Raw genomic sequence first — 24,876 nt, 5'->3', positions numbered from 1 at the left:
TAACGACCTCCAGGATCCACCACAGACTGGGAGGGGACTTGGAAATGTAAATGCTTCTCAAACAGCTATTCACAAATCCAGACAACGTCAGCCTCCTTTCACTCCAACATCCAGAGCTGTCTTGCCACCAGCTCCCGACACTCTGAGTCTGCCACGTAAGCAGCCTGGCCCCTCACATCTGCTCCCTCCATCACCACACAACCACCTGCTTCCAGCTTCCAAAACATTGTTGCTGCTGCCTCCTATTTTGTTTTCTCTACTCTTGTAGGTTTTTGAACTTAAAAAAAAAAGTCTCCTTCCTGTTATTTTAATGCACTTTGTGGTGGAAACGAAATTGCCTTTTTGTTTAATTGATTATCATAATTTGATAAAAAAGTTTCTTTTTGATACCATTGTATATTTTCTAAACTTCCTATAATAAATCTACTTACTTGGTACTCAGAATATAAATTTATTTGGTAAAACAATCTAAAGAAATGACACCTTGAATATACAAAGGTAATTAGGCTGACTCTCTCCCCTTTGGGACTTCCTCCAAATATCCATTTATCTACATATAAAAAGAAAGCTTAACTATAAAAAGGACTTTTCTATTATACAATGATCATTGTTCATAATGAGACCTTGAAGTATGGCCATAATCCTCAGAAGCTGTCTAAATCATCAGCTATTTCAGTATAATTATAACAGACGCTACCTTTCCTATGACTATTTCTGAACCTTAAATTATCTCCTGTGAAGAAATCCTAGGGAATGAGTGCAAATCGAATCACCATTGGAGAATTTCCCAAAAAGCTATCAAAAATAAAAAAGCACCTGTACACACGTGTCCTTCCCAGAGGCCACTGCAGGTCCCAGAAGGGCTGACTTCGCTTCTACTGAGCTGGCTCAGCTAACGGATAACCCACTAACACGACCCTCTTTAAGTGAGATGATTCAGCATAAAACCTCCAAAAGAAGAACCCTTTAAGAAACAGCTGGACATGAAGGCTGCCTTTTGGAAGGCTTTCCTTCCCCTGTCCGCTAGGACAACACTCTGGGGCAGTCTTCTTGTGCTGCTCGGGTTTGGAGTTAGCTGTGTCCCCTGACTCACTCCCAGTGCTAGGCTGTACCCTGATAATGTTGATATTTGCACACAGTCCCTAGAACACTGCCACATATGACACAGAAGGTTAAAAATAAATGTCTTTCTGTTACAAGCAAGGGCAGATAGTCACCTACTTTTTCAATGCACTGATTAATAGCAGTATGCGGTCAGGAGGAAGGAAAATAAAGAGAATAAGAAGAAAGGGAAAGGAAGAGGCTAACAATGTCAACTGCTTCTGAAGCTCTGAAGGACAGAAGATGGAAAAGATGCCACAGGATTTGGAAATGGAAAGCCAGGCAAATCAGAAATAAGAAGGCGGTACCAGATGTCACTGCTAATTATTTAACATTATTCTGTGTGCTCTGGATGGTACAATAAATACGAACAATTAAAATTAGAAAGGAAAAGATGAAATTCTCATTATTCACAGATGTGATCAGGGTCTATTTAGAAAACTCAAAGCAGTCAGCTAAAAATGTTATTGGAAACTATATGAAAGGTTGGTAAGGAAGCCAAGGACAAACTTAAGCAATTATTTTTTTCCCATGGAAAAATACCAACCAGTATAAAAATGTAATGGGAAATGGCACCAGTCAAAATTGACGATGGTAACAAAACAACAATAATGAGAGTCAGAGCCCACATGGATTGAGTGCCAACCCCCTGCTAAGCACCATGCTATGCATTTTACCTTATTTCACTTAATCCTCACATCTCTAGGAGATACGACTCTCCGTACCCCCACTTCATAGATGAGGAAACTGACGCTGAAAGAATGGCAATAATTGGCCCACACTGTGGAGCAGCAGGTGGAAATGTCAGGTTCCCCATCAAGCCACACCCCAGGCTGACCCCGGAGCCCAAATGCGCATCCTGTAGTAAATCTACTGACAGGAGAGAACTGTACAACATCTGAACAACGTAAAATCTTTAGTAAACACAGACCTACGCATTGTTCCTTGATAGAAAAATTCAACGCTGTAAAGACACCAATTCTCCTTAAATCACTCTACATCTTCAACGCAATCCAAGTAGAACATTCACCAAGATGCTTCTTCTCTCGTCCTCTTTCTCTCTCCTTTCCTCACCCTCTCTTTTATTCTTTGTTTCAGTCCTTCTGATAAAATGATGCTACAGCTTATCTGGAAGAACAAAGCACGTGGAAATAGGAAGATCCTGCAGAAGAGATTAGTGAGGGACCTTGTGCTACCAAACACTGGAATACACAACAACGCCACAGATGCGGTCGTCGGTGCCCACGAGTACACAGGTTAATGCAACACAACAGGGAATTCAGGAATGAAACCAAGTGTTCACCAAAATACTTACTATGTATGTAACAAAGTCATGTTTAATCAGATTGGCAAGGCGTTAAAAAAAAAAAAAGTAAAAATACTCAATGTTGGAGAAGGTGAAGAAAATCGTGCAGTTTGGACAGATGGTCAGTGGGAACATAAAGTAATACAATTCGCATACAGACAGTATTACAATGAAAACTCTGACCCAGTAACCTCATTACTAAGACATTTTTAAGAAAACAGAGGCATATCTTAACCACAGTACCGCTGATTACAGCAAAGTACTGGAAATGACTTAGAATGGACAATGACAGAGGAACAGCTCAATAAATTTCAGTACATAATTAAAGGCAACTTACATACAGTCATTAAAAGTATGACATATCTCTACTGAATGACATGAAAAGATATATCAGACAGAAAAATATCCTGCATAATATAATTCCATAAGGGACATTATATGTCTACATGTGCTAATAAGATAGATGCCCAGAGAGAAATCACAAGAACAAAAATAGTGATGAAGGTAACGTTTATTAAATACTTACACGTGGACCAAAAATATGTCAAGCACTTTAACTGCATTATCCCTTAGTGTTGCCACAACCACCCTATGAGGTCGGTACTACTATGGCCTTCTTTTATGTGATGAAAATAGAGACTTAGAGACGATAGCAACTTTTTCAAGGTCACACACAGCCAATGAGTGGTGGAGTCAGGATGGTACCCAAGCCACCCCCCACTGCACCATGGGGGGGGAGCCTCCGTGTCCACCCAGCGCTGGAGACGGCGGCCCCAGAGAGGAGGGTCTGAGGGATGCTGGCTGCTTCTTCATTTTGTTCTGTATTATTTGAATCTTCTGCCAGGAACATGTATTATATTTTGAGACAGAGGAACAGAGAACAAAAAGAGAAATTAAAGCAATTGCCTCAGCAATTTTAGTAGGCTGATGGAGATGAACACATTTCAGGAAAGCGAGGAGTGAAAAGGAGACGGGAAAGAAGTGGAAAGTACACAGAGTGCGATTGAAAGAGGGCAAAAGCCCCTCCCATCCATGGTGTAAGTATAAACTAGCATGACCCTTCGGCAGGGTGTCTCAGCGGTGAGCCACCAAAAATGAAAGCACGCGTGTCCTTTTCCCCCAGAAATCTCCTTCCCAGGGACCTCCCTAAAGAGTTGAGGAGGCAGAGTTACACGGGGACTTCGTAACTGTCTGCCTTTCGTTATCCGAAATGCAGTCTAGTGAAAAGGGCTCCGGGCTTGCAGTTCAGCCTCCCTGGGAGTGAATCCCTGCTTTGCACTATGCTGGCTGTGACCTTGAGGAAGCTACTCAACCCCTCTCAGCCTCAGTGTCTTTATCTCTAAAATGAAAACAAAAACACACGCCTCACAGGATGGCTGTGAGGATGACGAGAGATAAAATACAGCCCAGTGTCTGAAACGTGAAAAAGTATCCGTTATCTCCCCTTCACCGCCCACTAGTATGTGCAACTCAGAGTGGGTCTGTAAACGTGAACCAAAACTCTAGGATACGCCATTCTGCTTGGAGTATTCCACCTCACTCTGCGTCCAAGTACCATAAAACAGTAAATCTGGCTTTTAAAGTCATTCGGAAGCAAACCTACGCTACGATACTTTTGACACTTTCTCAATCTCAATTAGCACTAAACTAATTAACCAAACTGTTGGCTACACTAGAGTGAGTCACATTTTTCTTCCTTCTCCGCCATCCCTGGTGTGTTGTAAGGGTGATTGAGTATCTAATTACTTCTTAATTGAATGCACATATTATACATTTTTCTCTAGTTCAAGCTTAATGCTTTTAGTCCAGAAATCCAAGTCAATGATATTAAGCTGGATTGGGATTTGCGTAACTATTACAATGAGAGAAGGTTTGTATTCTGCCTAATTATAAGTAAATGTGGGTTTTAGCATTATTTCCTATGGAAATATTTCAGGTACAGGAATCTGCCATAAATGACCAATTTAGATGATTAATAACATTGTTATTCTTATTTACAATCTTTTATTCCTCATTACAGTGATTTTATTGCTAGGACTCACTAAGTACAATCATTCTTTAAAGAAAAGATACCATTAGGGAACCATTGGTTCTACTCGTACTAAAATCAGAACGAACATTCGTATCTGTGAAAAATTACATGAGTTTCTCTGCACCATAAAGGTTACAGGAACTCTCACATGGTGTAAACAAGAAAAACATAAACCTGGGACTCCTTGGAATGCAACCAGTTACGTTAATCAGAAATACTCATTTACGGCAAACCATAAAAAATATTACTATCAAAATGGTGTTCTGATTCAGTGAATACTTTACCAGGAGAGTATTTCACGAGGCTTTTTTTTTTTTTCCTTCTGCAGTATGCAGGAGTCAAAAGCCCTCTGAAGCAGGAATCCCACACAACAAAGATCTGTCTGCTTGCTTGTTTCTAGATATGGAGCAACCATCTGTAATAATTTAAAGATCTCTTCAAGCAGAAGCTTAGATTAAATGCCTTTTGGGATCCAATTCAACTCCATGCTTCTAAGATGCCTATGAAAACAGTCTCTGCAGACAATCCCTAAAAACCTTTATGAGTTTGTAACCACCAAAAGCACAAGAATTCAGAAATTCTGCAGGAGTTTAAAGAAACACTGGAATAGAAAACAGACCCATCCAAAGCCAAGGTGGTCTTATTCTCTTAACAATTAATTTCCTTTGATAATGGTGTTATGCAGAGGCAACAATCTTGATTGGAGAAACCTCCATATTATCCAACAAGTATTTCAGATTCTGTCCAAGATATGAGCCCTTGTCTAGACTATTTTAGCCTGGTATGCCACCAAAACGAGTTTTAACTGGCATGTTTGCTTAATTAAAATGAAAGGAGCCAAAAAAAAAAGAATAAGGCAAATCCATTTGTTCTAACATAGAAATATTCCCAAGACCTATGCAGCTGAATTGACAATCTTTCAGTGCAGCGTATTTTTAAAAAATATTTTTTAAAATATTTATCACCCTTGTCAGGGGCATGTCAGTAGCTATCTTTCTTACATGGTTTCTTCTTTCACTTACCCTCTTCCCCTCTTCGAGCGATGGCTTCTATCCCTAACAAAGGGTTGGGGCAGGTAAGTCCCTCTCCAATCTCACGCCATGACCCCATCATCACCCTCAGATCACTCCATTTCTGTGCTGAGATTTCAGATTTCCTAGGTTTTGCTCTATATGTGAGCTCTCTGCTATATATGTTCATCAGAGCATAACTGTCACAAAATAAAGTGAAAATAGCTTTTTTTTTAAAAGGTAGGTCAGGGGACGTCAGTCTTTTGATCACGTCTCTGTATTTCCTTGGTAACTGCTAACATCCAGGTACGGATCAATAGATCTAATGCAGGTAAATTTTCCAAAGCCCACTTTCAAAAGAGTCTTCACCTTCATAGCTGAGACATTTAAATCAGATGCCAGTAAACCTGCCTCCCACTGTGGATGGAAATAACAAACCACAGTACCGCTACCTGCCCCCAACAGATGGCACTGATGAGTCATGTCACTCTTTCCCACTGTGCTCAGCTGTGGATGCAGAATCCTCCTTAACACTCTCGAGACAGTTCACACCAATCAATCAGAGCTGACACACAAGGCTGAGTGCACTAAGTCCTCTGTGTCTTTTATTTTTATAAATCTTTCTCCATCAATCCTACGTGGAAGAGAGGGAGGGTGTTCCTGCAACAGCCTAAGGGACAGCCGATTTATGGTTTCTGGTTTGTGATGGCAGAGATGGAGACACGGGTGGATGTGGGAGCTTCCAGAAGGCGACTCTGCAAAACTGGATGACAGGTTGGAAACGTGAGGTGAGGCGGGGAAGAGAAGTGTCAACCATGACTTGAATTTCTAAGAAAACTGGAAGAAAGTCAAGTCTGGGAAGGAAGATCACAGATTCAGTCTTTTACATGGTGAGTGTCAGATGTCTCTGACACATCTGAAAGGAAAGTTGTGCAAACAGTTGCGCATCCAATTCTAGAACTTAACAGAGGGACCCGGGGTCGGGGTATAACTGAGCGGCTCCTCTGCATTCAGTGCCAACAGCAGCCGTGAGTGTGGATGCTTCACCCGCAAAGAGAGCAGCCCCGCAGGCTGAGGGGTGAGGACTCCAGCGGCAGGTGGGCTCCTGGGAGGCCCCCGGGAGTGCTGGGCTTCCACTGTTCCCTAGTTCTAGGATGAAGATGCTCTCTTAGTCTCTGCGAACGTCATCATGGAAAAGAGAAACCAGAAAGAACAGGCTGTAAATGAGGAGGACGCTGAAGTGAATGCTTCTTCGTGAATAATGTTTTCTAAACACGTCTCAAACTGGAAAAATAAAATTTAAAAACTGATTTGAGGAAATTACCGGAAATGAGCACCCATGGGGAAAAAGACATAATACAACATGTTTAGATGAGATAATCTGGTCCCAGTAATTTTCTTATGAAAAACATATTAAGTTTAAAGTCATGAAATCTACTGTATTTAAGATATCATAGTATATTAATGTTCAACAGACAAGCTGGCCCATGACTGCAAAATGTTCTCTTTTCTTCGTCCCAAACACAATTCTGTTTGAATTCATCGAGGGGGAGGGCAGAAAAAAAAATCTTTCAGGGATTTTTATCTACAGTAAATTATTAACATTCCTAATACATAAAAAAGAAGCAAGGACTACTTTCCTTCTTTAGTAATCTTGAAGAAATGTCTATACAGCTTTGATATTTTTGATTCTTGGGTTAGTAACAATTTTTTATATCACACAAAGCATAATAGATCGGTTGAGCACCCCTGGTATTTTGGCCTTTTCTTGAAATCCTCAAGGAAATCCATTCCATTGTCAGGAAATTCTATATAAGACAGTAAACAGAAAACAGCTATATCCACTGAGCTTTCATTTCCCACCCTAACGCTGCGCATCGTGTTAAACTATTAGAGTGCGGCGAGTCCAAGTTCTATTGACTGAAAATATGGCTTTGAGCCTTCCATTTATCCTGGAAGAGTAATAGCTTTTACCTACTTGGTCATTCAGAGTTGGCATTATCCCTTCCCCACACAGCTCCTCCTTTTCTATCATGTCTTAGCCTTTTCTAACCTGTAACTCTGTTAGGTTAGAAAAGAAACCTGATCTGAAGTTGATGCCAGCTACAGCTTTATTAACGCTAAGAAGACAACATTATTAATTGCACGAATATACTTGGGGAAGAGTTCAGTGCAGTCTCCAATGTGACTTCAAAGACCCAGGAAAGGTCTTTGCCTAAAAACGTGGACAAGTTTGACAAAAGGATCATTCAGAGATATTTATTTAATAATCCTTATTTTTTCTTCTTCCTTTTTTCTGTTTTTTTTTCCCCTAATCTATTTAGGACACTTATATTTTCCCCTCTGAAGGGGGAAAGGGAGACTATTTAAAGAGCTTTGTGGCACTGTTTTTTACAGGAAACAAATAATTATAATTAATTACAGTTACTGTAAACATGTGTTTACAATATCTCAGTTTAACAATATTTGAGTCGCAGTAGAAACAGGCAAGTCTTTGAACAGCCAGAACAGCTTTTTAAGATGGGTTCCTGGGGGAACAGCATAGTTCAAATGATAGAGCATGTGCTTAGCATGCACGAGGTGCTGGGTTCACCCCAGCACCTCATCCAAAAATAAACAAACCTAATTATCCCAAAAAAATAAATAATAAATAAATGAAAATAGGCTACTACTTAATGAAACAAACAGAAAAATAATCATTTCATTGGAAGATTAGTACCAATATTAGCAAGTAAGCTGGACATAAAGCTGGGTCTTATTTTGGTTTACTGTTACTAAGATTTGGTTCTCCTATGTCAATCAGAAAGTTCAATTCAAATTGGCTCCCAGAAATCTGAACTAGCCCTGCACCTGGGTGAGTTATATGCTAATTCTTTAAACAAGTACAAAACCATAGTTCAATCTTCCTAAATGGTGATACAAAAAGTCACAGATTATTCATGGGAATAATAAGTCTTGGTTATCAAAACCCTCCAGATGTCTAGACATGTCATGCAAAAAAAAATGTCATTTTAAGTCCAAAAACTAAAGTTATTTTAGTAAAACATAGCTGAAATAAATCTGAATTATTTTGAACATTTTTTAGAGAACCATCAGGAAAAAAGGGTTTTTTTCCTTTTCAGTTCCAAGAGCTTAAATGAAACATTCATGCATTAAATTCAAAGTCTGACTGTCAAATCATTTCACTTTAATAAAAATTTGAATCACCTGCCTTAGGGCATTATTAAATATCAAATAAAAAGCACACATCCATAAGTCTGATTTCCCAATATAATTTTTATGTAGAAGTATGACTAGATTTGTATTACACATTTCAAGATAAAAGGTTCAAAAATGTATTCATAAAAGGGTGAAGACAGAATTGAAGTCGCCTTTGAAAGAATTTCTGCACCATTCTTAGGAATTTTTTTGAAAAATGACCCCCTTTTAAGTAATCTCAGCCACGAAAATAGGGAAATAAATCCATCCTCTTTCTTAAAATATCTAAACTATAATTATTAAGACTTTGAAAATTATACATTATCTTCCTATCATATAATGAAATATGAAGTATGTGAAATATATGTTATCTTCCCATAAACATTTCAGAGAGTGTGTGTCTGTGTGTGTGTGTGTGTGTGTGTGTGTGTGTGTGTGTGTAAGAGAGGGATAAAATAGTGAAGGCTATTTAGTTATTTAGAGAGGGGCAACTCTGGTGTAAGGCCAGACATGGATCAAAAATTCAAGGCAATAATCTTATTTCATAAAAAGTATCATTTTCATATTACTCAGCCATAAAAAAAGAATAAAATAATGCCATCTGCAGCAACGTGGATGGACCTAGAGATCGTCATTCTAATTGAAGTAAGCCAGAAAGAAAAATACCATACGGTATCACTCATATGTGGAATCTAAAAAAAAAAAAGGAAAAGAAAAAAAGGACATTATGAACTAACCTACAAAACAGAAACAGACTCGTAGACATAGTAAACAATCTTATGTTTACTGGAGAAAGGGGGTAGGAAGTGATAAATTTGGGAGTTTCAGATCTGCAAATGTTAGCCACTATATATAAAAATACATTTAAAAAAACAAGTTTCTTCTGTATAGCACAGGGAACTATATTCAATATCTTGTAATAACCTTTAATGAAAATGAATATATGTATGTATATGCATGGCTGGAACACTGCTGTACACCAGAAATTGACACGTTGTAACTGACTGTACACCAATAAAAAATAAAATAAAATAAATTTTTAAAAAGTAAAAAGTGTCACTTCCAGTTACCGCCCCAGCAAGCAGGCACACCAAACCTGCCGGTGCAACCCATAAACTCATGTTCAGCAAACCTCACCGCGCCTCACTGCCTGCCCCTCTTACTGCGTCGTGCCTGTGAGCCCCTTCCACCCTCCCTCTGCTTCAATCTCCCACCCTCCCTCTGCTCTCACCATTTTTACCCCATTTTGCCTCAAACGGTAGAGTCATGAATCACTATCTATAAATCACCCCCTCTAGCCTTCATATTACAACACAGAAAGTGTCCTTTCTCTTAGCCAAAGTCAGTCTCTATGTCTGTTTAGGATCCTGCTCAGTTTTTCAGAGACTTTCCTGCTGGGATTAGCCCCTCTGAGAAACAGCAACTTCAGCTCCTCCCATCCATCGGCTCGTTCCCCTCACAGAGAAAAGTTCTGGTACTTCTTAGCACAGGGAACTACATTCAGTACCTACAATAGCCTATAATGAGAAAGAATATGAACAGGAATATATATGTATGTATAACTGAATCACTATGCTGTACACCAGAAATTAATACAACATTGTAAACTGACTACATTTCAACAAAAAAAATTTTTTTTAATAAAATTAAAAAGTCTCATTCTCACCTCAAAAAAAGAAATGATATATATGCAACATGATAGAGCTGTCAGTCCACACTAAGGCAGTAATCAAATTGTAATAGGAAAATGTATCAAATCAATACACATCCTATACCTTAAACTTACACAACGTTATATGCCAATTATATCTCGGCTGGAAAAGAAGACTCCTTCAGTCCCACCCCCTCTCTGTTGCTGCAGCCTTCTGCTCCTTCCCCACCCAGCTTATAAAGAGCTGCCATCACAAGGTGTCCCCACCTCCTCCCTTCACGCTCGACGTCTGGCTCACGCAACACGCAGCCCCCAACGGCCTGCCATCCTGACCACCAGCGTGGGAACGCTCTGCCAGCCAGGCTGCCTGCGTCCAGCTTCCAGTTCCGATGCTCAGTGACTGAGTTACTTTGGGCAAATGACCTAACCTCTCTGTCTTTGGTTACCTTGTCCTAAAGTATCACCTAAGATGTTATGAACGCCTGAGGTCAACCCTAGGTAGCGTTAGAACTTTATACGTACACATCGGTGTATAATCTCTATGCCAACGACTCCCCCATTCACTTCAGACCTTTTTTGATCTCCACTCTCGAAAATTCCAGCTGCCTTCATGACAGGTCCACTACTGTGACTGACAAGCCTTGCCCCTCTCTCCATCTCAGACAGAGCCTCCTCCAGCTTTCCTGTTGTCATGCAATGGCACTCTGTTCACACAGTTTCTAAAGCCCCAAGCTCCAGAAGTTTCCTCTGGTGTTTCCCTCTCCCTCTGCCCTTGTCTAATTTATCACCAGATGTCACCTGCAATGGCTTTTTCACGCATGTTAACCTCTCTCCATCTGCACTGCTCCTATTCGAGCATCCAGCCGCCATGCCTTCACCAGGCTACCCAGTGGACTTCTACAATTCCCTTCTACTCCTGGCCTGGCCCACAGGAATCCAATCCACTCATCCTCCAGCCACTGTGATCTCCTGACAACACACATGGATCAGGTCACACCCCTGAGAACCCTTAGGGGGTCTCCACATGATGAAACAAAGATGTCTTAACTTGGCTGACAAGGCCGTCTGACAGGGGCCCTGCTTGACTTCCCCTTTGATTTCCATCCTCCAGACTCTCCGGGCTTCTTCCAGGTACCTCGGTGCTTCAGATTCTCCCCACCTCCACAGGGAGTGGCCCCTCGGGTCTTGGCAAAAGATATTCCCTCTGTCTGAAATCCCTTTCACTCCCTTTCCTTGTTCTTTTCATTTATGGAATTCATCACAGTGTGTTTATGTGTATTTTTGAAGTGTTTGTTCTGCCATCATCAGACTCCCTAGCTGAGACTTTTAGGAGGGAGGGTGGAGACCATATCTGTTCTTTTCAGCTCTGGATACGCAGAACCAATTCCAAAGTCGATGTTCAATAATTTTTTGATTGAATATTATTTAATATTATTTAGTTCATCCACTGTTAAGACCTCGCTTAAAGCGCTCTGGGATTTTCTCCATCTCACCATGGATGAGTTACTGAAAGTTCCTTCTCATTCCCGCCACGGGTGACTTTGCCTGGCCCTCACCATCCCCACAATTAGAAGAAGAGAGAGGCGAAGGGTACTGGCTAACAGAGAAACAGAGAATGAAGGAGCAACTGGCACAGAGCTGGCTGGCACAGGACACAGAGTTCCAAGGAATTTCTGATTTCCCTAAAGACATTCCAGACCCAAAGCGCCACGTGCCATGATGGAGTCAAAGTAACATCAACAGGTTTCAACTCTTAAGCAGCTTGAAGTCTAGCAGAGGAAATAAGAGATACACGAGCAGTTACATGGAAGGAAAAAAGTGAAACAAGAGGCCCAATTTAAGGGACAGGCAGAGCATTTGTGCGGAGGGCGGAGGCTGGGGCCTGTGGGCGCTAGGATTTCAATGGGCAGAAGAAAGGGGGAGGAGGACTTGGGTAAGCAAAGCACATTCACAGAAGAAAAAAGACAGGGAGCACAGGGCGCATCAGTCCAGTAATAACAGAGGCGCGAGGAAGTGGACAGGGAAGCACGTGGACAAAATGATCCATCACCCTTTAAAATTCCTATGCTGACTGTCTAGCTCGTGAGACTGCAAGCTCGAGGCAGAGATGTCTGTCCCTTTGTGACTCCCTGGTCCACTGTGCCACTCACAGGGGATGAGAGGCCCGACTCCCAGTGGTCCATTAAACAGCCAAAGCTCTGTCCTGCACACAGAGGAAACTCTTGCAACAAACGCTTCCCTCCCACGGGAAGCAGTGGTTTGCCAGCAACGCACACTGACCCAGGTACGCGCTCCTGGGCCAACGACAAGGTGAAGAAGTCATCCAGTACACAGGCGTTTATGTACATTTTATCTTTTCCACGTGTATGTTTTATTTTGTCAGTCCTTAAGGGTAAGGAATACATACATTGAATTCAGTATATTAAAATGTATAATTCTGTTTCGGTCAATAAAGAAACATACCATACTCAGAGGATGAGGAAGTGTTTCTTGACCTAGCAAACAAAAGCACTTCCATGGAACAAGCATTTCCACTGGTGCCAGCTCTGCCCTCACCCACCCACCCAGGTAAGCAAGACGGCCAAATCTGCACTGGACAACAAGGGCCAGCCTGGAGGCTCATCCCCTCCTCCAGTCCCTTCTTTTATGTCCCCCGGTCATCAGGAGGTGACAGCTGCACTTTCAAGGGTGCAGCCACAGAGGAAAGCACTAAAGAGGCATGGTGTTATCACTGCTTCTCTGCCTGGGGCGCCTTCTCTTATGAGAGACAATATTAAAGCGAAAGTAGGATGAAAGGCTGCTCTGCTGGGAAAACATAAGGACTGTTTTTTTTTTTTTTCAACACAGCATGAAATTTTTTAAAAACCACCTGACTCATAATTAACAGGGCTTGAGAATGTGTCCCAAATTTAAACGCAGTGCGTTTGTATTGCTAAATTATCAGGACCATCACGAGAGCAGCTTTGGTGGAACAAGGCTTAACCGTGCGCCGCATTTTCCTTACTTAATCCGCACGTACCCAGACGAAGACGCCCTGGTTCCGGTTCTCTTTGGCTACTGAAATGCAGCTCTTATGACTCTGTCACTCAGTGGCTGAGTGGGTCTAAAATTGTCTCCCAAAATCCCATCACAGCCTTCCACAAGCTCCGCCCCCTTCACATGTGTCCTCAGCCTTCGGAATTCTTCAATCTGGAAGTAAAAGCAGAACAAAACAGATTAATCACTGACCAGGCGTTAACGAGACTGGGGCTTCATAAATGACAGAATGTGCACCAATTACAAGAATTTAAAAAGAGAAAAGTGAGATTAAACGTCAAAGAGACAAAAACACTTCGTTCTTGCAGACCTAAGACATTAGACAAGACTCTTGCAAGAGGAATGAAGACACGAGGAGTAGAGCTGTGAAGCCCAGCCATCAAAACCTGCTGGATTTGTGAACACGTCTCTCAGAAAGCTTACCTTTGCGTAGAACATAAGAAAGAGCAGACAAATGGATAAGTGTTCTGAAATGCTCCCCACGCACGTCTTTAATGAATGCTGATGCTACGGTATGCTAACTTTGATTAGACGTTAAATCTATTAGGTGGAGGTTTCTCCACCAAAAGGCTCTTTTTGTGGCTTGTCTAGCCCTTTGGAGAGCACAGATCCAAAGACTGCCTCGGGTTCTCCAAAAGTTTAAGCCCACCTTCCTCCCTTGGCAACGTCAATTTTCAAGTTCATCGCCCTTTCTCAGATGGCCTTCCCAGATCGCATGGTTTCCCATGACCCACAAAGAGATCCCCACAGTCCTGAGGGACCATTTCCATCAGCTGCACAGTATCTCTGACCTGCCAGGTCAGCCCCTCCGAAGACCCTAAGTCTGCCAGACATGACCCTCTGAGAAGTATTTAAGCAACAAGCAAACATGTGATGAACATTCACCAGGCCTGTTTCCATCTGCAACTGGTTTGCCTATAGGTCTCATCATCTGTTACCTCATTTAAATGCCACATGAAATCACATTGCACACAGTCTTCATCCCTTACACAAAAGGAGAAACTGAGGCCAGACAGGTTGGGTTTCCAAATTAGCTAGGTCTGACAATTCCAAGTCCACCTGCTCTTCTCCCAGCTCTGCAGCCACCTCTGCAGAAATCCCGGTCAAGTCAATGGACCCGACAACCTGCAGCAACCCCAGGAGGCTGAGCAAACGCGCTCTGACCAGCGCCAATCCACCAGAAGTCCACCGTCCACGAGCCACAGGCTTGAATCTACGAAGGTTCACTTAGCCCAGCTGTAGACATCTCCCAACCAGGAGGCCCCAGAAATGCAAGAGACTAAGTAATTCAAGGGCTCTGGCAAGAGTCTAGAAACCCCTAGGCTTTAGAGGACCCATGACACTCCTGGAGGACCTGTGACATCTCACCTGTGCGTTTACCTAAGACACTCCCTGACTCCAAAGAGCTGAATTCCATAAGATTCTAATTCCATCCACCTTCAGACATGTTGGAAAGCAGAGCTGGGGACAACTCAGTGGCTTGCTAGATCAGAACCCAGGTTAGAAATCTGACTCCTAATGTTTTATTTTTCCATGTCTTTAAATACCATCTGATTTCCCTAAATGGGATAAAATATGCACATGCTGTATGTATACAGAAGTGCCAAGCCATGAGCGGTTTAATCTACATGAGGGTTGTTCACCAGACCTTCTTAGGGTCTTAGCGGGGGGAACATGGGCAGCGTCGATCGCTTGCTGCATCAGAAAAACTTCTAGAGCCAAGGCTGCATAGGAACCACCTGTAAGCATTTCTGGAAAGTATTTTTACTTAGTTTTCCCTAAGAAATGACTGCTCAGTCAGAGGAGCCCCTGCTTTTTTCAAAAAGAAGATGACGAAGGCCATAGACTGCATCAAAAAGCCGGTTCTCGTCCAGGCTCCGCCACCTAAGAGCCAAATGACCAAATCACTCCACCTTTGCAAGCCTCAGCTTCCACCCATGTATCACAGCAGTGATGATCCCAGTTTTCCCGAGGCTGGTGTCAGAAATAAACGAGATAATTCATGAAAATCACTCTGCAGCGTTCCAAGCACATGGGAAACGTTCACTAAATAGTCTCACAACTTCTCCTGAAGTCTAACTTTCATCATTTTAAGACAATTATTGAGCTACAACTTGATATGCAAAAAGGAGACCAGAAATGATAAGGCCGCCGACAGAGAAGACAGAAGGTCCTCTCTCCCCCGTCCCCTTTGCTTGTCCTCCCGTGGGAAGCTGTGACCAGACTCTGTGGACCACGGACAGGGTCACTGACAAGCACTGTCACCAGGGACTTGGCCGCCTTGACGCGCTGCAAGGAATACTCCACTTTTAAGTGACTTTGAAGCTTATTTTAAAGCTAGGTTAACTTTATATTTACACATTCTGCACTGAAGATGAATCTTTCAAGCCCCAGGTCTCGGCCTGGAAGCACAGTCTCTGAGAGCAGCTGCTCCTAGAAGGGGCGACCTGAAGCAGCCGGCCTCAAACCGCCGCGTCCTCGGCGAGAACCAGCTCCCGGGAAAGTGCTTCTCTCATTAGAGCGACGCTTTGAAGACTTCAAACGCCAGCAGAGATCGAGGGGAAACACCATCGCTCTGAAATGCCAATTTTTCTGGAGCAACCACTCCTCAGGGCTTTAGTCACTTCAAATGGTTTTGGGGCGCACAAGGCGGCAGCCCACAGAAACGAGAGAGCGTGAGAAGTGAACAGAACAATGTTCCGGGATAAAAGCCTCCCACAAAATTCAAATGTCAGGGGCCGCACAGAGACTGTCCCCATCACAGGTACCAGCACGTACGGTCTCACCGACTTTGACGACTACTCCACTTACACATAGTATTTGTTTTATTCAATTGAAAAGAGAGGGGTGGAAAGGACAGAGATCCAACACTTCAGAGTCAAACCTTCATCCCATGAAGGCGGAGCTGAGAAGCCCCTGGTCTCTGAACCCGGCTTGCGCTTCAGTTGGTCTAAGACCTTTATTCCAACCTTCACTGACACAGGAACCAGATTATTCACCCAAAGTTCAGCTTTAACACTGCTTTCTCCATGAGTGCATTTAAAGGGCTAATTCCCAGGGCTTAAGGTTTGGAACGCGTTCCTTTTATAGTCCTTGAGGATCTATGTGCATCCTCTCGTGGACCAATTGGACGTACCTCTCACGTGGCATCAAGTTAGAAAAATAACACGTAAAGGTCAGTGTTCTCGTCTTATTTTCTTCTATCAGCAGGTAATGATAACACATGCATCAGAGTAATGTTTCCTCCCACAAGGGCTGCTCATGTCATGCTTCCATCGGACAGGGCAGGTCTAACGCTGCCCATCACCCTGGCCTTCAGAAACTCAGCATCCCGGTGTTCGAGTGCTGACCTCACTTAGCCATGGAGGTCAGTGCAAGCTGATGAGAAACAGCGGTTCTCAGGGTGCGCTTCCTGGAATAAGTACCCAGACCTACCAAATCAGCACCCCCAGGTGGAGCCCAGCCGTCTGGGTTTTAACACCCCCTCCAGGAGATTCTCTGGTGCGCTCAAATCTGAGAACCACGGATACCGAAGAAAATATACCACATCTGTTCCAAATCACTTGGAAACATTTTCACACACGATCGTGTTGTGGTTAGTCCCGTAGCATCCGGGTCCTTAGGGGTAACGGCCCCTCAGCCCCACACAGAGCAGAGGGGAAGCCAGCTTCTCAGCCGTCCAGGACCAGACACGCTCCAGACCCCACAAGCCTCACACGCAGCACCTGAACTCGGGCGGCCAGGGCTCGGAAGAGTCCACTTTTCAACCCACAGAAAATAAGGGTTGGAGAAGGATGACAAAGAGGCCAGACTGCGAAGAAACAAAATTAAAAGTGGCTTTCCATTTCTAACAGGTGCACATCCACACAACAAAAACCAATAAAAACACCCATGTTCCTCTGTTCCACTGGTGTTACTTGACTTTGAAAGAGAAAGAAATAAACAAAGACAGACACATCTAACTGAGACAGTAGGTCAGTTAAATAGAAATAGATAAATAAGAGGGAAATGCAGAATCAGAGGGGCGGGGAAAAAGCAGGAAAAGGAGAGTAACACTGAATGCTCTGTCACTTCTGTGTGTGTGTGTGTGCGCACACATATTTGCAAATAAGCCATTTTATCAAAATACCACATTTGATCAGTTCTGAATATCATTCACATTTTAATGCCTCTGTGCAGTCAGAATGTGTCTTAGGATTTCGGTTGTCAGATCTAATGAAATTTGGTATTTTGATTCTGCTCTGGGAGTCCCATTTCCAAACATTACAATCCAGCTGAAAAAAATTTTTTTTTTAATTTCAGCTTCCTAATGCTTAGAACCACTGTTGATCTTAAAGTAATTTAATGGTTACAGATCACTTTTTAAAATGGTTTAAATTACACTCATTCAAACCCATCCAGTTGTGCAGGTTTTTTCCCCCAGCAGCTGGTGTGATAACCAGGAGAAATGTGAAAAATTCAACCAATCAGGGGCTTCCAGCCTCCAGATGCTCGGTGCTCAGGGTGACGTCAAGGCTCCACGTTAGGCTTAGCTGTCAATGCTACTCTTCAGCCCAGGACTCCGCCTCCTTGACTGAGCTTCTGGGCATTTCCGAGGAAAGCATTATGATCCAGAGCTTCCTCCTTAATTAAGTTGCCAGCGCAAGCATTATCACCCAGAAGAAAAGCAGATGATGCATTTCAAGATACCAGTTGTTTCCATAAGAATCCCCAGCAGCTTAATTACATATGTTATCCCTCTAAGAGGAAACATTTTTTCCTTCAACCCAAAGTTTTGTATTTTTCAATATAATCAGCTTTGCAGCGGCAGCACCAGCCACCGGCTATTCCTTTTGTTACTTTCTGTATCAATCCTCTCCCTCTCTCTCTCTCTCTCTCTCTCTCTCTCTGCCTCTGTGTTTTTCTGCTCCTCTTTCAGGGCAACAAGAGGAGGCTTCCCAATTTTTCTTGGTTTGATTCTAGAATCACATCCTCTCCCTTCAGTTTCTCTCGTTTTTACTGCCCTCTCTGGACCATCTCTATTTTTCGCTCTGCCTTCTCTGAAATTATATGAGTGGCAACAGTGAAACCTTCAAGTCAAGGACAGACTGATTTATATTCTCCTAAGATTATAATTTTTTCCTAAATCACTCTAAATTGCTTTTTAATATACATGCGTGTGTACATTGTAACATTCCAGCTCTCAGAACAGAAGCTGGTAATGGAGCTCTGCGCTAAAAGCACCTACATCTTTTTCCTCGAAAAGCCACAGCTAACGGGAAGGTCATCACCTTCAGGAGCAGCTGGGAGTATTCCTTCCGATACACACTCCTTTGGCTTTGGCTCCTTTTCTAGGAAGATAAGGCTTACTTCCCAATAATCGAGGAGCATGATTTAGTGAGTTTGGGCTCTACTGGAAGGGACAATACAAAGAAAAGTTCCCTTGGAAGCCGGTGAGACCCAAAGACGTGATGGTTTGTCTCCTGGCTTTACTGTAACATTCTGGTCAACGTGGTAACATTCCCCATCAAGCCTGTTCGTCCTTGTTTATTCCCTGTTATAGTAAAGAGCAACATCTTACACGCACCAGTCACCCAAGCTGGAATCCAGGGGTAATATGTGGGTCCTCCCCCCATGAAACCCCTCCAGGTCTCCGGATCCTACTTCTTTATTATCTCTAAGGCCATTCCCTTCCTCTCGTCCCACTGCCACAATCTTGACACAGACCCACATCTCCATGCTGTTTCGATCATGCCTCTTTCTTTCTTTTAATTTTTATCTTTCATTGAAGTGTATTCGATTTACATGTTAGTTTCAGGTGTACAGCAAAGCAGTCCAGTTACACATATCCACATATATATATTTATATTCAGATTCTTTTCTATTACAATGCATTATAAGATCACGATAAGAAATTGAATGTGTCTCCTTCTCACTACATTCTGGGGACTCCTTGCTGCCTTCAGGAGAAAGTCTGCCTTCCAGGACACGGCACCATGGCCCTCTGATGAAGGTCAGGCCCGTGTGCCCCTCTCCAACCTCGCTCAGTCACTGGCTGTTTACACTGACCTCCTGCACTGCCAGAAACAAGGTGCTTTCTCTTGCCTCTGCGCTTCTGCAGACGCCTCTCCCCCTGTTGACCCTTAATACCCATGCCACACCTCTCTACCTGTTTGGGAAAGGCTACCAGATGGCTCAATCTCGTTGGGGTACTTTTCCTATGTGATACCACAGGACCACGTTCATGCTGTACCAAAGCACTGTGCTCACGAAATTATTGGTTTTTAAATGTGAACCTATTTGCCTTTCCTCTTAAATGGTTAATTCCTAGAGGACAGGGCCACATCTTATTTATCCTCCGTTATCAGGGCCTGTGGTGTCTGGCACATATCAAATGTCAAGTAATAACCAAATGAACCAATGCACGAATTAATAAATAAATTATCTAGCTCAGTCTCAAAGGAGCAACTCCACATGCACGTCAAGGATAAAAGAAACGACAGGGTTATGACATATATTACCTTATTTTACTAGTAAATTCCTTGTATTAATAGGGTCAATGACAAGTAAAGGCCAGTGAATGTGTCCCCAGCATCGTAAGACATTCTGAACATTAAGCCTCTGCTTTGGAAACTCGTCATCTAAGATTGTGTGCTACCTGCCACAACATAAGGAAATGTCTATCATCGTCCTAGCATCCAACTGGAGGAAACATACACGGAGAGGGATTTTTGATCTTTTACATCTGTCATCCCCAGAACAACAGCCAAGGTGCCAGCCCAGCTCTGACAGCTCTGACCACAGCTTCTCACAGTCTGAACTGGACGGGGTAGCCACCAGCAAGCATGGCCTTCACATGCCACCTGCTAACCCCAGACCTTCTTCCTGCTTTAGAAATATGATGCCAGTGGGAGGAGTGACCTGGAATCGGCAGATAAGTTCCATGGGACCCTACCAGCTAGGAATAGCTTTCTTATAAAAGAAAGGGCACCCTTGGGAAATGTCCCAGGAGAGCATCTGTGTTTATCCCTGGTCCCCTCCCCCTTCACCTCAGCATTCCACGGAAGCACCTCACTTTAGTTAACAACTCAGTTAACTGGTGACGAGAGTCCTTCTCATGAATCTTGCTTGCATGATGGCAGCTCTGATGTGAAATGAAAGCTTTCTCCATGGTTGGAGCCCAAAGCAAACTGGCTGGAGGGGGTGTTCACCTGGAGCAACCAGGGCAGCATGGTGGAAGGGATCGGGGGACAATGGCACTGAAGAAGACAGCCAACGCTCGGCAGCAGAGAAGTACCAACACCAGGATCCACCAGTGAGCACGCATGACCACGAAACAAGAGTGAAAGGTGAGCACCGGGAAGCGGCGCCTGGACACGTTTTTATGAGGCGTAGTTACTTTCCACTCAAATGGGCAGCACTCATCCTACTTAGATGTTGTCACTAGTAACCTCCCTTCTCTGCATCTTGGAAATACTCCCTCTTGTCTCTGGATCCCAGGACCTCACTCCCTCCCCAGGTCCCTGCATGGTGTGTCCTCTACCTGCTCTGAGGCTATGCACTCAGCTGGGTACCATGCCTCCTCCTCAACTTGAGCTGATCTGATCATCAAATTCATTTCTTCTTCTTGGACATGAAGCCAGAATTCAGTTCTCAGCCTCCCGTGCAACCAGGTGTGGCCATGTGACTGAGGTCTGGCCAACAGAAAGGAAGCAAAGGTGCTGCTGGCCATTCCCAGGACCAGTCCTTCAAAGGAAACCCCCTTGAGAACTTCCACCTCCTCCCCTTCCTGCTGGCTGGAAATCAGTCTCTACTGTCATCAGCCACTGAAGTTTTGAGGTGGATCTGTTACAGCGGCTATCATCTTCGCTGTTAAATTCCAAACCTATCTCATTCGTCTGAAGCTCTATTCTTAACATTAGACGCAAATTTCTAATTTCTTCCCTCTCCTTTACTAGACTAACTCCTAACACTTTTCAGGAGTTGTTCCCTGGACATTGCAGTCTGGGTCGGGTTGTTTTCTCCCTGCATGTTACAGGAGCACCTTCCTTACCACCATTAACACAGCCGTCTGCCTAATCACACCTCCCCAAATCTACGGTGGGCCTCCTGAGGGTCGAGGCTGGGCTTCAGCCTCTACGTCCCTTGTGCCCGGTTGGGGCTCAGGAATAGTGTCTCCTCTGAATGAATAAATAAAGGAACTGGGATTTGCCATATTAAAAACATGAAGGCCCAAAGGTGGCGTGATCAAGGTTTATAAAATAATGCAACGGCAGAGATGCTGAACGGGGAACTTTTAAAAATAATCCTTAGGAAAAGAGAAATAAGAAGAGATTGTTAAAGGTTGAAAGAGGGGTTTTAACGATTTAAGGACAAACAAAAGAAGGCTTCCCTGGGTAGTCGGTAAACTGGAACTGCTTATAAAATGATAGGGGATATAATAAAAGTTTATAAAGAGTTACTAAAGGAGACGTGGCTTATTTGTTGAGAGTATTACCCAAACCTTTTCAGACTGATCATGAAGAGAAAATACAGCCTTCCAGAACACATTCTTAAACAGATCTCTGGGGTATAGGAGACGTTTAAAGCACCTTTTTTTTTTTTTTTTTTTTTGTAGTAAATGTATCAAAATCATTGTTTAAACACGTTATAGTGATACTGCCGTACCATCTGACATCCCAGGGACACGTCACCTCGGTGCCCCACACACTGTGCATCAGCATTTAGAGCACCTATTCCACACCCACGGTGGGAGGCAGGTAACCAAAAGTGCGGCAAGAGAACAATCCAGAACCTTCCAGAGCATTCCTTCAAGCTCCCACCCCCTCTACAGACAGAATTTTCCTGTGCAAGCCAAGGAGGAACTATAAAACCCGCATGTGGCATGCAGAAACAACCAGCATTCTCACTCTACTTCCAGGAACTTTCTCCTCTCCGATGCCTGGGAAAACCCACGTGAAGGAATAACTAACCGGAAGTTTGACTATCTCGGTGACTTCTATTTACTCTATAAAAACTGACTTTAACAATACAGCTCAGAAATGATAGCTGGGTCCTCTTCACCCTTTGACCTTGCAATTGCTTTCACTGGCTTGAGACATTTAGCTTCCCTCTGAAAAGGTGTGACCGATCGAACGGACCCCAAGGGGGCCAAAACACAGAACAGACATTGCCCTTCTACAGAAACAGCACGTAACCTTGAACTCAGAATTCCTCTCCCGAACATTCAAAGCACCGCACTCACCTGCAGCTGGGATATGGTTAAAGGGTACCGGAAGAGAATCCAGGTGACCCCCTCGCTGCAGGGCGGGACGGTCAGAGAGCCTTCGTACACCCAGTAATCCCGCAGCAGCGGGTCTGCGTGGCCACAGGGACGCGTCGTGGAAAAGCAAGTCAGTTAAATGCAGTTTTGAAGAGTTCAACAACTATTTTCAAAGTTACAAACTGTCCAAAACACACTTCTTCTCAGATTGAGGCCACTTTTAAAGTAGAGCCTCACCTATGTATTTTTAAACTTATCAGATGGAGAAAAATAATCAATAGAAAAATATAACTAATCTTACTATTATTTATAGTGATTTCTATCAATGGATCACCATGCGTATTTAAATATGGTTATATGAACTGGATATATATAAACTTGATACACTCTGCTATATATAGGTATACACTTGATGTATATACAGTAAGTTAATTAACTTATTTAACCCTTGCGGCAAACCAATGAGATAGGCCCTACTGTTTGCCCCATTTTTCAGATGGGGAAATGGAGTCACAGAGGGTTACCTGACATGCCCAAGGTCACTGGGATAGTAACTGGCAAAGCCAGGACTCGAACCACAGCAGTCTGGCTTCAAAGTCTGTGTGTTTATATTATCTTTTAAAAATTCATTTCTATAAATATTTTTGTAAAATGCAAAAAAAAAAGTCAATAACTTGTAACTACTGAGATTTAAGGAAGAGACTGCTTAAGTTGTTCCTGGGTGTGATTATTTAGAGCTTTTGATTCTTTAAAGAATGTTAAATCATGTATCTGATTTTCATAATAAAAATGAGAGATAAAGTCTGTGTGTTAACCATTCTGTTCAACTACTTCTATATTGTTCTTCACCAACAAAATATTAAAATCGTCTTATGATGGAATGAAAGAAATCATTCTTATGAGATCCTTTACTCCTGTGTTTAGAAGAATTTGTGATTAAATATGATGGGTAAACATTTAACACATGGCAAAAACTTGTTTGTTGTAGAGCAATTAAATGTAGAAAGTAGAAGATATAATGCATTTGTTTTGTTAAGAAGATACAACGCTTTGTTTGAAACACTAAAATATTTCACCTAATTTAGGCAGAGAAATGTGAAGACCAGAATTTTGCACAAAACAACCTTTATCTACAAATTATATTCTAAGTATTTTATACACAATTCTTACCTGTTCAGGCATACCTAAATTTTTAGAATAATCGCTAAATAACATCATTGCAACACAGTATCACTGCAGTAGCTACATAACAGTATCATTGCAAATAATATCTAATTTCAAAATTAGATACAGAGTTTATTTCATGCAAGAGATTAATAAGAACTTCACTGACCAATCATAGATGGTTATTATGCTCACACTTTACAAAGAGGTAGCAATTTGTACAAATGAAAACCCAAAGGAAACTCTTCACGGATTAAGGGAACTAGTGGCAAAGTGTTTATTGTTTCAAAAGATTTACTCCCACGTTTCGAGCCATCTGAAACTGGGACCAGCTACAGAGAATACAAACTGTAAAGAAACTTTACTAACTGATACTACATAGTTGTGTATCTTCTGAGGAAAACAAAGCAGGCATAGCCACAGTCAAAACGCATCTCAGGCAACCTGGTAAATGCTTACCTGGCAATAAAGTGTTAGGATTAAAGCAGGGTATTATTTTGGACTTCCCCTGAAAATTGAAGAAAAAATAAAAGTTACCCCATAAGATTAACATAAACCTCTAAATTTTAGAATAAAAAATTTCATTATCACTAAAACTCCAGGTTGAAGTCATTTCTGGATGGCGGTATCAGAACCGATGGATGTGTGGTGTGTCAATCAACGTCTCCCCATCGGAGCCACCGTGGCCGGTTCCAACAAGACAGCCCTGCTCCGAGTCTGTCGCGGTTTTCTTTGCTGTGGCAGCTCAAACTGCCCTGCAGTCCCTGGTGTGAAACTTAAAACTGCCCCATGTTTGTCCGTCCCATGTCACTACCTTTCCTGCCGCGGGCACACCCCGACCGGAGACCTGGGCCTTGGCTCAGGGAGTTCTTCTGCAGCGACTTTCCTCCCGGTACTCGGATCTCAGTCCCTAACCTTCTCGGCAGCACAAGCTGCCTCCCAAGTTCTCGTTCACCCCGAGTGGGTTCGGGAGCTCAGCTCCAGGCTCTGGTCTACACGGTCTCCTCTCCCCGAGAGAGAGGACTGACACTCAAATGAAAATACTACATTTCAACATACATTGACCAAAACTAGATTTAAATTTCAATAAAATATGTATGCCATTATTCAACAATTCACACTTCTGGCCAATGGTTG

At 42.9% G+C, this 24,876-nt stretch overlaps 1 protein-coding gene across 3 annotated transcripts in view; it reads right to left on the bottom strand.

The window, feature by feature from the left end:
- CA8 (carbonic anhydrase 8) overlaps nucleotides 1-24,876 on the bottom strand; it is a 76,858-nt gene that overhangs the window by 4,672 nt on the left and 47,310 nt on the right. For 2 of the 3 annotated variants that reach the window (XM_032469850.1, XM_032469851.1), the window contains exons 6-8: nucleotides 24,199-24,247; nucleotides 22,558-22,670; nucleotides 13,318-13,487 (exon numbers count right to left, since the gene is read on the bottom strand). In XM_032469850.1, the coding sequence (XP_032325741.1) occupies nucleotides 13,353-13,487; nucleotides 22,558-22,670; nucleotides 24,199-24,247 (297 nt within the window). In that variant the 3' untranslated portion in view covers nucleotides 13,318-13,352. The remainder of the gene's footprint in view (nucleotides 1-13,317; nucleotides 13,488-22,557; nucleotides 22,671-24,198; nucleotides 24,248-24,876) is intronic. The other variant, XM_032469852.1, reaches the window with a different exon arrangement.

Source organism: Camelus ferus, chromosome 29, assembly GCF_009834535.1.
Source record: "Camelus ferus isolate YT-003-E chromosome 29, BCGSAC_Cfer_1.0, whole genome shotgun sequence".
NCBI lineage: Eukaryota > Metazoa > Chordata > Mammalia > Artiodactyla > Camelidae > Camelus > Camelus ferus.
This window is presented reverse-complemented; position numbering and strand designations above follow the sequence as displayed.